Source organism: Crocodylus siamensis, chromosome 1 (genome assembly GCF_052110815.1).
Source record: "Crocodylus siamensis isolate JL-2025a chromosome 1, ASM5211081v1, whole genome shotgun sequence".
Taxonomy (NCBI): Eukaryota; Metazoa; Chordata; order Crocodylia; family Crocodylidae; genus Crocodylus; species Crocodylus siamensis.
Window position 1 is genome coordinate 295,492,555 of NC_143395.1, and position 13,447 is coordinate 295,506,001.

The following is a 13,447-nucleotide window of genomic DNA, read 5'->3' on the forward strand; positions in this document are numbered from 1 at the left end:
GAACTATTATATTCACACTACTACAGTGGGATAGTTCCAGTTCAGAAATGTTGTAAACAACCCCTAAGGTGTTTTCTTGAACTAAAAATAATCCTAGGTAGATGGAAAAAACATGGCAGTCCTATCAGAGCATCGCTGTTTAAGGACATCTCATATAGAAAGTCTATTATGGAATAACTGAATTTGCATTCATATGGAAGCAGTGCATTAGTTATGTTAAAGAAACTGAATAAATATGAAAGATTTAAAGGACTGTTCATTAGTATGATGAGAAAGAATGCTTAACTTGGTTCTTTCGCAGCTCTTTTTATCGTGTTATGTGGATTTTTCAGATTTTTTTAGTGAGAAATAGATGTCCTTACACTGAAAACTGATATAAATGTGAAAAACTGTTAACAGCATACTTTGCTTGACTAGCCCTCATGCATAAATTTTGTGTGAAGAACAAGTTAAGTGGGATTCAACTGAGTCTAATGAGCCGGTGCATAATTATCCCATTAATACATTTTGTAGTTGTTTGGGTTTTTTCTTTCCTTTATATAATGTATTGTTTTTGCTTATGGCAAAACTGAAATTTCTAATAAAAATCCTAAAAACAAGAGCCAGGGCACTGATGTGGTTAAGATACGATAGTCCTCGCCGCATGCATCTGCCACTTCAGGTTACAAATTCATGGCTAGCAGAACAGGTTTAGAATCAAATTCTGGGTTTACGTTACTTTTCATATTTACTGCTGTGGACAATATTTGTTTTATTTCAGCTCCTCATTTTCCCTGTGTTTTTCTGTATACATGATTCTCTTTTTTTCCTGGTTTAAAAAAAAGTTGAACTAATGAAATGTTTGTTATTCAACAAATAGCTTGAGATGATTGCTATGGAAAATCCTGCAGACTTGAAGAAGCAATTGTATGTGGAATTTGAAGGAGAGCAAGGGGTAGATGAAGGAGGTGTTTCCAAAGAATTTTTTCAACTCGTTGTGGAAGAAATCTTCAATCCAGATATTGGTATGCAATTTAGTAACTCATTCCTTTCTAAAATACATGCTCATAACATTTCTTTTTGTATTTCCGCTATAATTCTATGAGGCTTTTTTTCTTTTTTCTGCTGCTTCCCAGTATCTGCAGATTTATATAAGGATTTTTTCTTAGAATTTTTTTCAAAATATTTTCACATAATTCACATAGCTTTTATCTAGAATCTGACAAGATACAGATTTTAAAATAATAGTAAGTTTAGTGTTGTTGCCAAAGTCAGATCTAGTCAGTTGAATACTAGTTCTCTTTCAAGCACCTGCCCACATACATGCTCTCACATAGGCAAAAGATAGAGCAGTTTGACACCTTATAGACTAACTCATTTAGACATACCTCTCTGAACAAGTTAGTCTATAAGGTACTATACCTTATAGGCCCTGCCCAACTTCAGACTAACACAGCTAACTACTTCTCTTCACATGCTCATTTGTGAGTACAACTTATACCCTCTGAGCTTTGGCTGGAGATTTTTTGCCTTAGCTGTATCCATAGAGGGCACTCTAGCCTCACCCTTTCTTATGCCCCTTTCTAAGTGTCCAAAGCAGGAGTATAAGGATGTGGCTGGATGCCCTGGGCAAAGCAGAAATATCAACTTATAGTTTGTGATTATGAACACACAGCTGCCAGATGCTGTTTTTGCACCTCCCCTGCCTGCCAAGTGGGTGCTCAGGGCAGTTTGCCTCTATCATGCACCCCTATACCCATCAAAGGCTCAGAGAAGCTTACAAGAAACAAGTGTTTTTTTTTCCTTTATTACATTGCTTCAGTTGAGATGGGAGCATTTTGGTGATCAGCTGCCTTGCCCAGAGCCACATGCTGCCTGGATGTCAGGGCTTGCGCTGCGTGCAACTGACAAATCCCAGCTTCCGAGACCCAGGCAGCGCTTTATCTGCCTAAGGGGATTCCTGTCCAAACAGTTGCTTGATCTGTCGATTCTTCCAGTCAAGAAATGGAAGCGACACAGAATAAACTTTGGTTATTTCTTTGCAACAAATTGCTCAGCTTCATGTCAGGCCTGGAGATAAGGGTCTCAGCTCAGTACTATACATGCCCAAGCACTAGGTGTGCAGTGTTTTTGGGGTTTTTTTACCTTCAGGATCAATACCGTTGACTGGCTCCAGTTGAGATTTGAGGCAGGTCTCCAGTCAGAGGCAGAGAGGGAAAGTCCTCATTATTGTGCTGTAGTAATCCTTACCTTGGAAAGGGCCTTCACAAGAGAGACAAGACTTCTGAGACTTCCTGGCCCACAAGGGAGACAAGGGCTCTTTGGCCTACCTGGGAGCTCTAATCCTGGTACCATTTTCTGCCCCACATACTTCAAGTCTCCATGCTCTTCCCATAGGCCCAGAAGGAGAGGCTTTAAAGATGGTCATGCCCAGTACCAGTGCAAATGGATTGGTATAAGCATAAGAAATGAAGGCAGCTCTCCTGCTCAAGGCCTCCCATAACAAAGGACTCCTTGGTGCCCCCATCTGACAAGGGGCCAGCACAATCACCAGGCATTAAAGATGCTAGAGCCTGGAAGTGCAGAAGCAATACAATCAGCAATGGTACCTTTCACCTCTGTGCATTAAGACAGCATGAACCTGACACCTCAGCGTCACAGACCTCTGGTGCTGTCACTCCAGCACCAGGCTCATTCAAGTAGTGCTGTGACCAGTCCTAGCATGATTATCTGGCATGGGCTGTCTGCCTTTTCTGCTGCAGATCCCATCCTCTGCACCAGCAGTGACCTCCTTGTTCAGAGTACCAGTCATGATCTATCTCAGACACCAGCACTTTTAGTGCCATTGCATCCAAGGCATTTGCTGAAATATAGATGCTGCATGGTCACCACAGCTACTGATTAGTCAGTGCAGTTGTGCCTCACTGGCCTCAGGATGAACAGCAGCTCTCTCCACAGTCGGAGGGAAATTTCTCATCCAGAACCCATGCTTCTGGCCACTTGCATTTCTCCCCATGACTACTCAGTCTGTTATAGAAATTAAGAAACAGGGAATTCCCCCACATAGGTGCCATCTCAATTTAATCAAATACCACAGCTCTCAGATGACCTGCAAGGTTACCAGGAGCTAATGAAGAGAGTAGCAAACCGGGGTTTCCTCAGAGAAGGTGGTGGAACAATTGCACTGGTAGACGTACTGTATTAAAAAGGACCTGCAAGATTGACCTACCCATTAATGAGGCAATCCTGGATCACCAAGGAGATATAGCAGATCCCCCTGTATCTGATCTCCCCACTGCCAGGCAGACAGGTTGAAATATATATTCCACAACTTCTGCAATCTTTTTTTAGATTTGAATATCCTAACAGTCCCAAAAAGCCCAATAATTAGCTCTTCTGAATTGTAAGCTCATAGAGGAATAGAACCTCTTACCAAACTGATCCTTATTCATAGTTTCATAGTTTCTGGGGTCGGAAGGGACCTGAGTAGATCGTCTAGTCTGACCCCCTGCCATGGCAGGAAACAATGCTGGGGTCAAACAACCCCAGCAAGATGTTCATCCAACCTCCTCTTAAAAACCCCCAGGGTAGGAGCTAGGACCACCTCTCTTGGAAGTTGGTTCCAGATCCTAGCTGCCCTGACCACTATTCCTGGTCACTCCTGGCAGTGCACGGGGGAACAGTAACTCCCCCAATGCCCACTGATCCCCCCTGACTAGTTTATAACAGGCCACAAGATCCCCCCTCAGCCTTCTCTTTTGGAGACTGAACAGGTTCAGGTCCCGTAGCCTCTCCTCATAGGGCCTGCCCTGCTGCCCCCTGATCATGCGGGCGGCCCTCCTCTGGACCCTCTCCATGTTGTCCACATCCCTCTTGAAGTGTGGTGCCCAGAACTGGACACAGTACTCCAGTTGTGGCCTGACCAGTGCCGCATAGAGGGGGAGGATCATCTCCTTGGACCTGCTCGAGATGCATCTGTGGATGCATGAGAAGGTACAGTTGGCCTTCCTGACTGCCTCCTCACACTGCTGGCCCATGTTCATCTTGGAGTCAATTATGACTCCAAGATCCTTTTCCACCTCCATGCTGACAAGAGGGGAGTTCCCCAACCTGTAGGTACGCACTACAGTTGTTCCTCCCCAGGTGCATCACCTTGCACTTGTCTGTGTTGAATCCCATCCTATTCACATCCGCCCACCCTTGTAGCCTGTCTAGGTCTGATTGAAGCCTGATGCTACCTTCTAGTGTGCCCACATCCCCCCACATCTTAGTGTCATCAGCAAATTTGAACATGGTGCTTTTTACCCCCTCATCCAAATCGCTGATGAAGATGTTGAACAGTACGGGCCCAAGGACCGAGCCCTGCGGAACCCCACTGCCCACGTCCTTCCAGGTTGAGAAAGACCCATCCACTACCACCCTCTGGGTGCGGCCCTCCAGCCAGTCAGCGACCCAGTTGACTGTGTGGGCGTCGACACCACAGCCCCCCAGTTTCTTAATGAGAACGGGGTGAGAGACAGTGTTGAAAGCCTTCCAGAAGCCAAGAAGACTATGTCCACTGCTACCCCTGCATCTAATGATCCGGTAACCTAATCGTAAAAGGCCACCAGGTTGGTCTGACAGGACCTGCCGCTGATGAACCCATGTTGGTTGCCCCTAAGAATGCAGTCCCCAGCTGGCCCCTCTCAGATGTGTGCCAGCATAATTTTCTCAAACAGCTTGCCTAGGTTCGAGGTAAGACTGACTGGCCTATAGTTTCCTGGGTCCTCCTTCCTCCCCTTTTTGAATATTGGAACCACGCTGGCCCTCTTCCAGTCCTCTGGGACCACACCAGAGCACCACGAGTGCTCATAGAGCCGTGCCAGGGGTCCTGTAATGACGTCAGCCAATTCCCTCAGTACTCTAGGGTGGAGATCATCTGGACCAGTTGACTTGAATATGTCCAGTCCCTCCAGAAGTTCCCTAACTAGTTCCTCACTAACCCTTGGCTCAGGTGTGCCTCTCCTGGGGCCCGAGGGGGGCCCAGCAGGGAGGTGGCTGTTCTGGTCCCTACTTAGGAAGACGGAGGCAAAGAAATCGTTAAGCATGTTAGCTTTGTCGTCTGGTGTGATGACCAAATTTCTCAATGCATCCTGCAAGGGCCCCACGTTACCTGGGACCTTCTTTTTGCCCCCTATGTATTTAAAAAAGGACTTCTTATTGTCCTTAATCTGAGAAGCTAGTCCTAATTCAATCTTTGCCTTGGCCTTCCTAACTGCCCCCCTAAAACCCCGAGTGACTGCAGAATAGTCATCCCTGGTGATGACCCCTTCCTTCCATTGGGTGTAAGCCTCCTTTTTAGCAAGAAGACCTTCTCAGATGCTTTTGGTGAGCCATGGAGGCTTGTGTGCTCTCCTGCTCCCTTTGATCCTCATTGGGATTACCTTCCTTTGGGCTTCGAGGATTGCCCCCTTGAGGAGCAACCACTCTCCTTGGACATCTGACTCCCCTCCCCTCTGGGACCTCAGCGCATCCCCAACTATCCTCCTTAGCTCTCTGAAGTTTGCCCTTCTAAAGTCTAGGGGTGCTGCCTTACTGCATGTCCTTGCCACCTTGCGCTGGATGATAAATTCCAGCAGGCGATGATCGCTGTCACCCATGTGGTCGAGCACCCACAGCCCCCTCACCAGGTCATCACTCGTGGCCAGCACTAGGTCCAACAAGGCGTCTCCCCTGGTGGGGCTGTGCACCTCCTGGGTTAGATGGAGGTCCTGCACTCTGTCTAAGAACCTACGTGATTTTCTTAATTTACAATATACAAGAGCATTTTGAAGAACTCCAGTTATTCAAAGGTAGCAAGCATCGCTTTTTCCAGAACACAAAATGCGGTGCCCAATGGAATTGTAAATGAGTCCACAACACAATAGTATAATGAAATGCAAAACATGTATTTGTTCTTTTTTCAAAATCTAACAGAAACTGTTTAAAATAATTTCTTACAGGTATGTTCACATATGATGAGTCTACAAAACTGTTCTGGTTTAACCCATCATCTTTTGAAACTGAGGGTCAGTTTACACTGATTGGCATAGTGCTGGGTTTGGCTATCTACAATAACTGTATACTGGATGTACACTTCCCCATGGTTGTCTACAGGAAGCTAATGGGCAAAAAAGGAACTTTCCGTGACCTGGCAGACTCTCATCCTGTAAGTTCATTGTGTTCTTTGAGTTTTTTACTGCAGTTTGTGGGAAATACATTTCCTTAATTAGACTTCTTATGAACATGATCATACTGTTAGAATAGGTGAAAGTGAAATGTCCTGTCAGGCAAATACAGAAATTCTGTAGTTAAGCTGATACAGTACTAGTGCATCTGATTTGGAGAAGCAGCATTGTCTAGTTAACAGGGGTGGATTTCAAGTGACCTGGTGAAATAAAGGTATTTATCTTGTCTTTTCTTTTTTTATAAACATACTTTTTGATAACTTTTTTAGAAGTGCAAAGCTGTGGTAACAGCTGTTAATTTTGCTTTTAAAAGCAAAAAAGTGTCAAATTGAGAGGATTCATGATTTCTTAAAGTAGTAGTCAGTATTGTCATATTTTTAAAATTTCACAGTTAAAAAAAAAAAAGTTTTATTTGTCCTGATAGCCCTCCTCTGTTCATATATATATGTAGCCAGAACACCACAATAAGTGCTTTGTCTACACTCAAACACACTTTTAAGGCATTTTTGCCTTGTGTCGTCAGTTGCCCAAAGTTCAGCAGTAGCTTTTTAACTGTTCAATCCAATCTGCTGTACTTTACTGTTGTTAAAGAATGTTTTACTCAGCTGTGAGATTTTTTTCCCCATTTTACTTTGTATAGTCTTGGGAGCAGAAGCTATTTAGATTACTTCTTCCAAAAGTGCGTTAAGTATTTTTTGGCTACTTTCAACTGGAAGGACTATTTTGAGCAATTTAGTCCTCTCAGTTGAATGTATTTTTAAGAAAAAATGAATTAAGTTTTCAAGAGGTTGGAAGAGGCAAGGGGGATTTTAAAATTAACTTAAATTGTTATCCCTATGTCTGTCCTCAGCTATATCTATTTTGCAACCTCTCTTTTAAAATCATTTAAGTATACTAAGATCATTTACATGTTATGTTTAGACATTCCCATCCTAGCAGTATATAATTCATAGTAGTTGAGCCACTTGACAGTGTTGAACACCACAGTTGAGAGGGCAAGAAATACATACATACGTTTTGTTTATATACATTTTAAAGACAAAAGATAGGGCAGGGTGGTACCTTAGAGACTAACTGGTTCATGGAGGAATGAGCTTTCATAGTCAACTGTACCTGTTTTATCAGAAGCTGTATTTTAATGATAATGCAGGAGCACAGGAGAGAGACACCTGGTAAGAGGATGAAGCTTACAACTAAAACATATCACAGTTTAAGCAAGTGGGCACAGGATGTTACTTCATTAAAGGGCAGTCATACTGAGTTTTCCTTTTACCTTCATTTTGCATGCCTTGAAAGGCTCACGTCTGTTCAGAATATCAGCCATTGAACTATTGTTCCCTACGTATTTTGTGCTAATACCAGGAGATATGGCTACAGTACTCCCCAAATGTTGTACAGGGATGCGGGTCTCAGATTCCTGGCTTGGGTGCAGGGAGAGTTGCAAGGCCTTGTGAATATCATCAAACAACTTTAAATTCTTTTTTTCCCCTAATACTACTGCATAATTTCTGACCCAAACTTACACTTATTTTGCAGGTATTTAGTAACAGTTCAGCAGTTTTCCTCCTCTTCCTGTTAAACACACAGTAACTTTCTTGCTTTTTTCACTGATTGTTCCATCTATGCACCCTTGGGAGCTTTGACCTCACCCAGAACATACACCTGGCCAGGGGCAGATCTCTGATTTCAGAAAGGGGGGTACAGATTCTGTGGGGCATCATCACATATAACACAATACATTTTTCCCAGGTAAAAAGATACTAGAGAAGCTTTACTGATATGGTAGGGGTTGAGGACTATATTATTCAGTTCAAGATCAAAGCAAAAACAAATATAACATTATAGAAATTGTATAAAAAACGCAACTAGGTAAAAAAAAAAAAAAAAAAAGTTGTTTCTTCAGTCCTGTTGTCATTAGAATGAAATGCATATCTCTTCCAAACTCATAAAATCTAGCTTTTTTGAACATCTTGACAGTGCATCCAGTGCTTCGCTGAAAGTTATTTCAACACAAGTTGATAGTCACATGAGTTAATGTTTTCACATCAGAGTTAATGTGTTTAGCTAGAGTTAAAAACAGTCAGCAGGGCTGTGAAATAGGGGCTACATTAAGAGGAACAGCTAACAGACAGCAGAACTGCAGAAGAAAGGATAGCATAAGTAATGGAACATCAAGACCATTAGAAAAGCAGAGAGGGTTGTTAACACCTGTAGAATGAAAAGTTTAGGAGGAATCCCGTAGTTTATAATAAGCCATGAAGCCAAGTGATTCCCTCACCGTTGTGTGAATAGAAATGTTGCTGCCACTGCCAAGCTGTTGGTTTTAAACTTTGGGTGGACCACAGTTTAAAACCCAAGGGGAGTGTGATTACACATTCCCCCGCACCTCCTTGGATCTGCCCCTATGCCTTACCAATCCAGACATGATTTGGACAGTTGGTATCAGGTATACTATGATGGTTTTGGTAAAATTTTTTGGAACCTGTTTTACAGCTTACACACTTTTTTCCCAATTAGGTTCTTTATCAGAGTTTAAGAGACTTGTTAGAGTATGAAGGAAGTGTGGAAGATGATATGATGATAACTTTTCAAATATCTCATACGGATCTCTTTGGCAATCCAATGATGCACGATTTAAAGGAAAATGGAGATAAAATCCCTATTACAAATGAAAATAGGAAGGTAATTCATATGGCACTTTAATTGTTTCATGGTATTTTTCATCCCATCATGATGTTAAATCAGTCTGTATCAGATTTTCTAGGCATAAAGCTAAAGCGCTAACTTCAGTTACAACAAAAGAGGAAAGCACATTTACAATTCTAGAACTTGGGTTTGGTAAGGAAGCAAAAGAAAGCCCTTTTGCCCGAAGTCTTATGACATTACTTGTTAAAAAGATTATACATTTATTACAACAGATATGTTTAAGTATTTATAAAGCAAATCGCATGAATTTGTTTTGTGTTTTGCTGCTGCAACTTGGTATACAAATCATAAATATTTGAGATCCCTTTAAACAGCTCTTGGAAACAACAGTTGATTAGCCTTGAGAGTTTGTCAGAATATTCTTGTATATACACAACATGACTTTTGAGATCTTTGTTGTTTCTGAGAGGTGACATTTAGAATTTAACATTAAGGGGTTTTTTGGGATTATTTTCTTACAGGAGTTTGTCAATCTGTATGCTGACTACATTCTCAACAAATCAGTAGAAAAGCAGTTCAAGGCCTTTCGGAGAGGATTCCATATGGTGACTAATGAGTCTCCACTGAAATATTTATTTAGACCAGAAGAAATTGAATTACTTATTTGTGGAAGTAGGGTAAGAAAGCCAAAATGTGCAGCAAAAGAATTAATATTATTTTTGAATCCCAAAGAAACAATTAGGAGTAGTTATAAAATGTCTTATATTTACAGAATCTAGACTTTCAAGCACTAGAAGAAACAACGGAATATGATGGAGGCTATACAAGAGACTCTCTTATTATTAGGTAGGCTTTTAAAATTTTTGAAGTTATATTCAGAGAAAACTATTTTCATAAGTTTATCATCAAGAACCAGTAGCTGTAATGAGTTCAGTGCATTTAACATACATGCTGAAAAACTGTATTGACACTGTAGTGACAGTGAAATACTTTTATTGCCTCAGTAACCCCTAATTATGCTTTGATGAGAGGAGATAAAATAGGCAAAGTAGTTTGACAGGCTATGACAAGCTTGCTTCCTTGAAGCAGATAAAAAATTATAGAAGAAACTGAAGGTTAACATGGATCTTTATTTCCTTCTTTTTTCATGTTTTCTCATTTTAGTGGAGGAAGGGCTCTGGCTCTAGCCTCATCTGAGCAGACTATAGTTAGGGATATAGTGTGTGTGTGTATATATATATATATATATATATATATATATATATATATATATATATATAGTATAGTCCAACTGCATCCCTGGCCTACTTTCTCACTTGCAGAATGCAGGCTTTTAACAAGCGCCTTTTTGAGGTCAGAATAAAATGCCACAGAGGATTTACATATTCCCCTGCCCCAGATGAGATAGGATAACTCTTAATTTTTGCAATATTTCATCCCAAGTCTCTCTGGGCCTGTTTCTCTTCTGAACTCCTTTCCCTTAACCCATCTACAGTATTCTAGTATTAAGATTTCCAAAACTGAATAAAATATTATATTGCATGTGCACACATTGTAAGTGATCTGCGGAGCCATGAAAAAGGGGGATTTTTAAACTGCTTTTTGACCTTGATGAACAGTTCCTATTTGACAAACTAATATTGATGTGTTTGGTAATAAGCTATGAGGAAGTAGGGGAAAGGGGGAGAGAATGCAGCATTCACACATGGAACATTTTATTGGATTATGGGTGAACTTAGAAAAATAACGGTACAGAAAACAAATCAGACGCCTTCAGAAGTTACTGATTTCAGAATAACCTGGCCCAGTTTCTGAAAAAAATCAATTTCCTTATCTGCAGGGATTTAGAAATGCTTCAATTGTAACTTCTGAATTACACAATGTTTGGCAAATGTTTCATGAAATTTTGTCCAAATACTCTTTATTCAGCTTATGTACTCATTTTGTTAAAGATAAGATCAAAAATGGCGCTGTCATTGATGGTATATCAATAATTAACTGCTGCAGTTGGTATGATGCTATGATTTGTAAATTTGCATTTACAAGCAGTTGGACGTCTTGTTTGTGCCCAGGACACTTTTTTTTTAGTAACACTTTTCTTTTGCTGTCTCAGCTTTCATATGCTGTTAATTTTTCTCTTTACTAGGGAATTCTGGGAAATAGTCCATTCATTTACAGATGAGCAGAAAAGACTGTTCTTGCAATTTACAACAGGCACAGACAGAGCGCCTGTGGGAGGACTTGGAAAATTAAAGATGATTATAGCCAAAAATGGCCCAGATACAGAAAGGTAAACTGATGACTAATAACTTTTATTTTTTTACTTTTTTAAGGTCAGTTTTTCAGAGTTTTTAAAATACCAACATCCAGCTCTTTTAGGTTAAACCACGTAGTGTTTTGAATGACTATTTTCTACATTAACGAAACGTCATGGTTTTTCTAATGGATAGCAGTACCTTTGCGCATTTGATATGAATTTCCGTAATTGAATTTTCCTTTTCTGTTTTCCCTCAGGTTGCCTACATCTCACACATGCTTTAATGTCCTTTTGCTTCCGGAATACTCAAGCAAGGAAAAACTTAAAGAGAGATTATTGAAGGCCATCACATATGCCAAAGGATTTGGCATGCTGTAATAAATAAATATAACAAAAGGGATGATAAATTGGTGGTGATGTCCCTGTCCAAAAAAGGCCATAAGATAGTGAGCTACAGTAGTCACCTGTGTTTGTGCCTCCCTTCTTTACTGGGGACATTGGGCTGGAACAGCAGATTTCAGCTGCTTATATGAACAAATCCTTTATTTTTTCTTTTAGCGTGAAAGTGTTACATATTCTTTCACTTGTATGTACAGAGAGGTTTTCCTGAATATTTATTTTAAGGGTTAAATCACTTTTGCTTGTGTTTATTACTGCTTGAAGTTGAGCCTTTTTGAGTATTTACAAGAAAACAAACTGTACTCTCCCAAGGAAAATATTGCCATCATTTGTAGACCGTGTAACCTTCAAGTATGTGCTATATTTTTGTCCCTGTATCTAATCAAATCAGGAACTGTACTTTTTGAAGAGTTTGCTTTTGAAACTTGAAGTCTTGGAAAACAGTGTGATGCAATTACTGCTGTTCTAGCCCCCAAAGAGTTTCTGTGCAAAATCTTAAGAATCAATAAAGATGGAAGGGAGAACTTGGAATGTTAAACTGCAGCCTTGAGAACTTTACTTTTAGTCACAGCACAAAAATTAAAACTCATTTCACTATATGTTGTCTTCATATGTCTTGTAATATATTGTGTTTTAATTAGCAAAACATATTTCTTAGTATATGAAAGGGTAGAAATTGTAGTATATTGTTTTAAAAAAGTTTACTGGGGAAAGTGCATTTTCAGCCAAACAGCTTTAGAAAAGAGTGAAGTGTGATTTGAAAAAAGATAGGAAGTTGTTGCTATACTTATAAACAAAAAGCATGTGGAAGTGCACTTAAAATGAAGTTTTATTATTAACTGCCTATTATGTTGACATTTTAAACGGACAATCTGAAGTCTTCCCTACATGTTATGTCATCATTCTCATTTAATGAACTGTTGTTCCTTTATCAAGGCACATGATCAGTGTTGCAACATAACCTAAAGGGATGGCTACTGTACCTTATGTTTTCCATCTAACAGAACAATCGGTGAAATTGAAAATTATTGACACTTAAGGCCTACTTCACATTGTATATTCCCACCTGTGAAATATACTGTTAAAAAGTAAATGCTAAGGTTACTTGCATCAAATACATCAAATATACAGTAGGTTTTTAATTTAAATCTACAAATCGTATCAGAAATAAATCCTTTATGTTTCTTAGTCTTCTTCGTGTTTAATGTTAACTTCTGTTGCAATATAAAATAAAGGGATTGTGCATCTTTAACCGAGAACATAATTGGCATATCTCTTTTTAAAACAAGCAACAGCTGATGTGCAGAGCTGAGCTTGTGCCTTGACAATTACTATAACTGACTACTACAGATCAAGTCACTTTGATTTGTGTGAAATTGGCATTAAAAGGCATAGTTTTGAAAATCATTGGAGGGAGAAAAGATGTCTTTCAGGATTATTTTAATAAATTCTTTCTAGTACTAGAAACAGACAACTGTTATGTAACTATGATGCTGAATAAAACAGTGAAGTTTTTCACCATGGTTCAGTGAAAAAGAAGACAAGTGATTTCCTTACTTTGATAAGTTAACTTTGTTTAGATATCTTTATTGACAGTATATTGTACGCTGAGGGTTACCCTAATGTACAGCTTTTCAGAAGCAACAGTAACTCAGTTGGGCCAGCCCCAGGTGTTCAAAAATCATGAGCCAGGCTCCACAGTATATTGAAATTCACATTTAAAAATATGTATTTAAATGAAGGCCAAAACTTTGGGGCCCCTTTTATTGGCTTCTGATTTTTGGGCACACTCAAGGCTTCTTGAGCTTTTCTCCACAGCCATACAGGGCACTCTTTTTATTTTGTTTAAATAAAATTGGGATTTTTACCTAATAGTTTGCCCTGCAAGAGCTAGGGCCTTAAAAATATGTTGAGTATTGTGTCTTAAAATACCAGAGGGAGCTGAGAGAATAGTATACTG

At 39.9% G+C, this 13,447-nt stretch overlaps 1 protein-coding gene across 3 annotated transcripts in view; it reads left to right on the forward strand.

Moving 5' to 3' along the window:
• The window catches only part of UBE3A (ubiquitin protein ligase E3A), an 81,537-nt gene extending 68,862 nt beyond the window's left edge, over positions 1-12,675 (forward strand). For all 3 annotated transcript variants that reach the window (XM_090064968.1, XM_090064976.1, XM_090064959.1), the window contains 7 exons: positions 860-1,004; positions 5,961-6,166; positions 8,703-8,867; positions 9,353-9,508; positions 9,604-9,677; positions 10,978-11,121; positions 11,346-12,675. In XM_090064968.1, the coding sequence (XP_089921094.1) occupies positions 860-1,004; positions 5,961-6,166; positions 8,703-8,867; positions 9,353-9,508; positions 9,604-9,677; positions 10,978-11,121; positions 11,346-11,466 (1,011 nt within the window). In that variant the 3' untranslated portion in view covers positions 11,467-12,675. The remainder of the gene's footprint in view (positions 1-859; positions 1,005-5,960; positions 6,167-8,702; positions 8,868-9,352; positions 9,509-9,603; positions 9,678-10,977; positions 11,122-11,345) is intronic.
• The last annotated feature ends 772 nt before the right edge of the window (positions 12,676-13,447 follow it).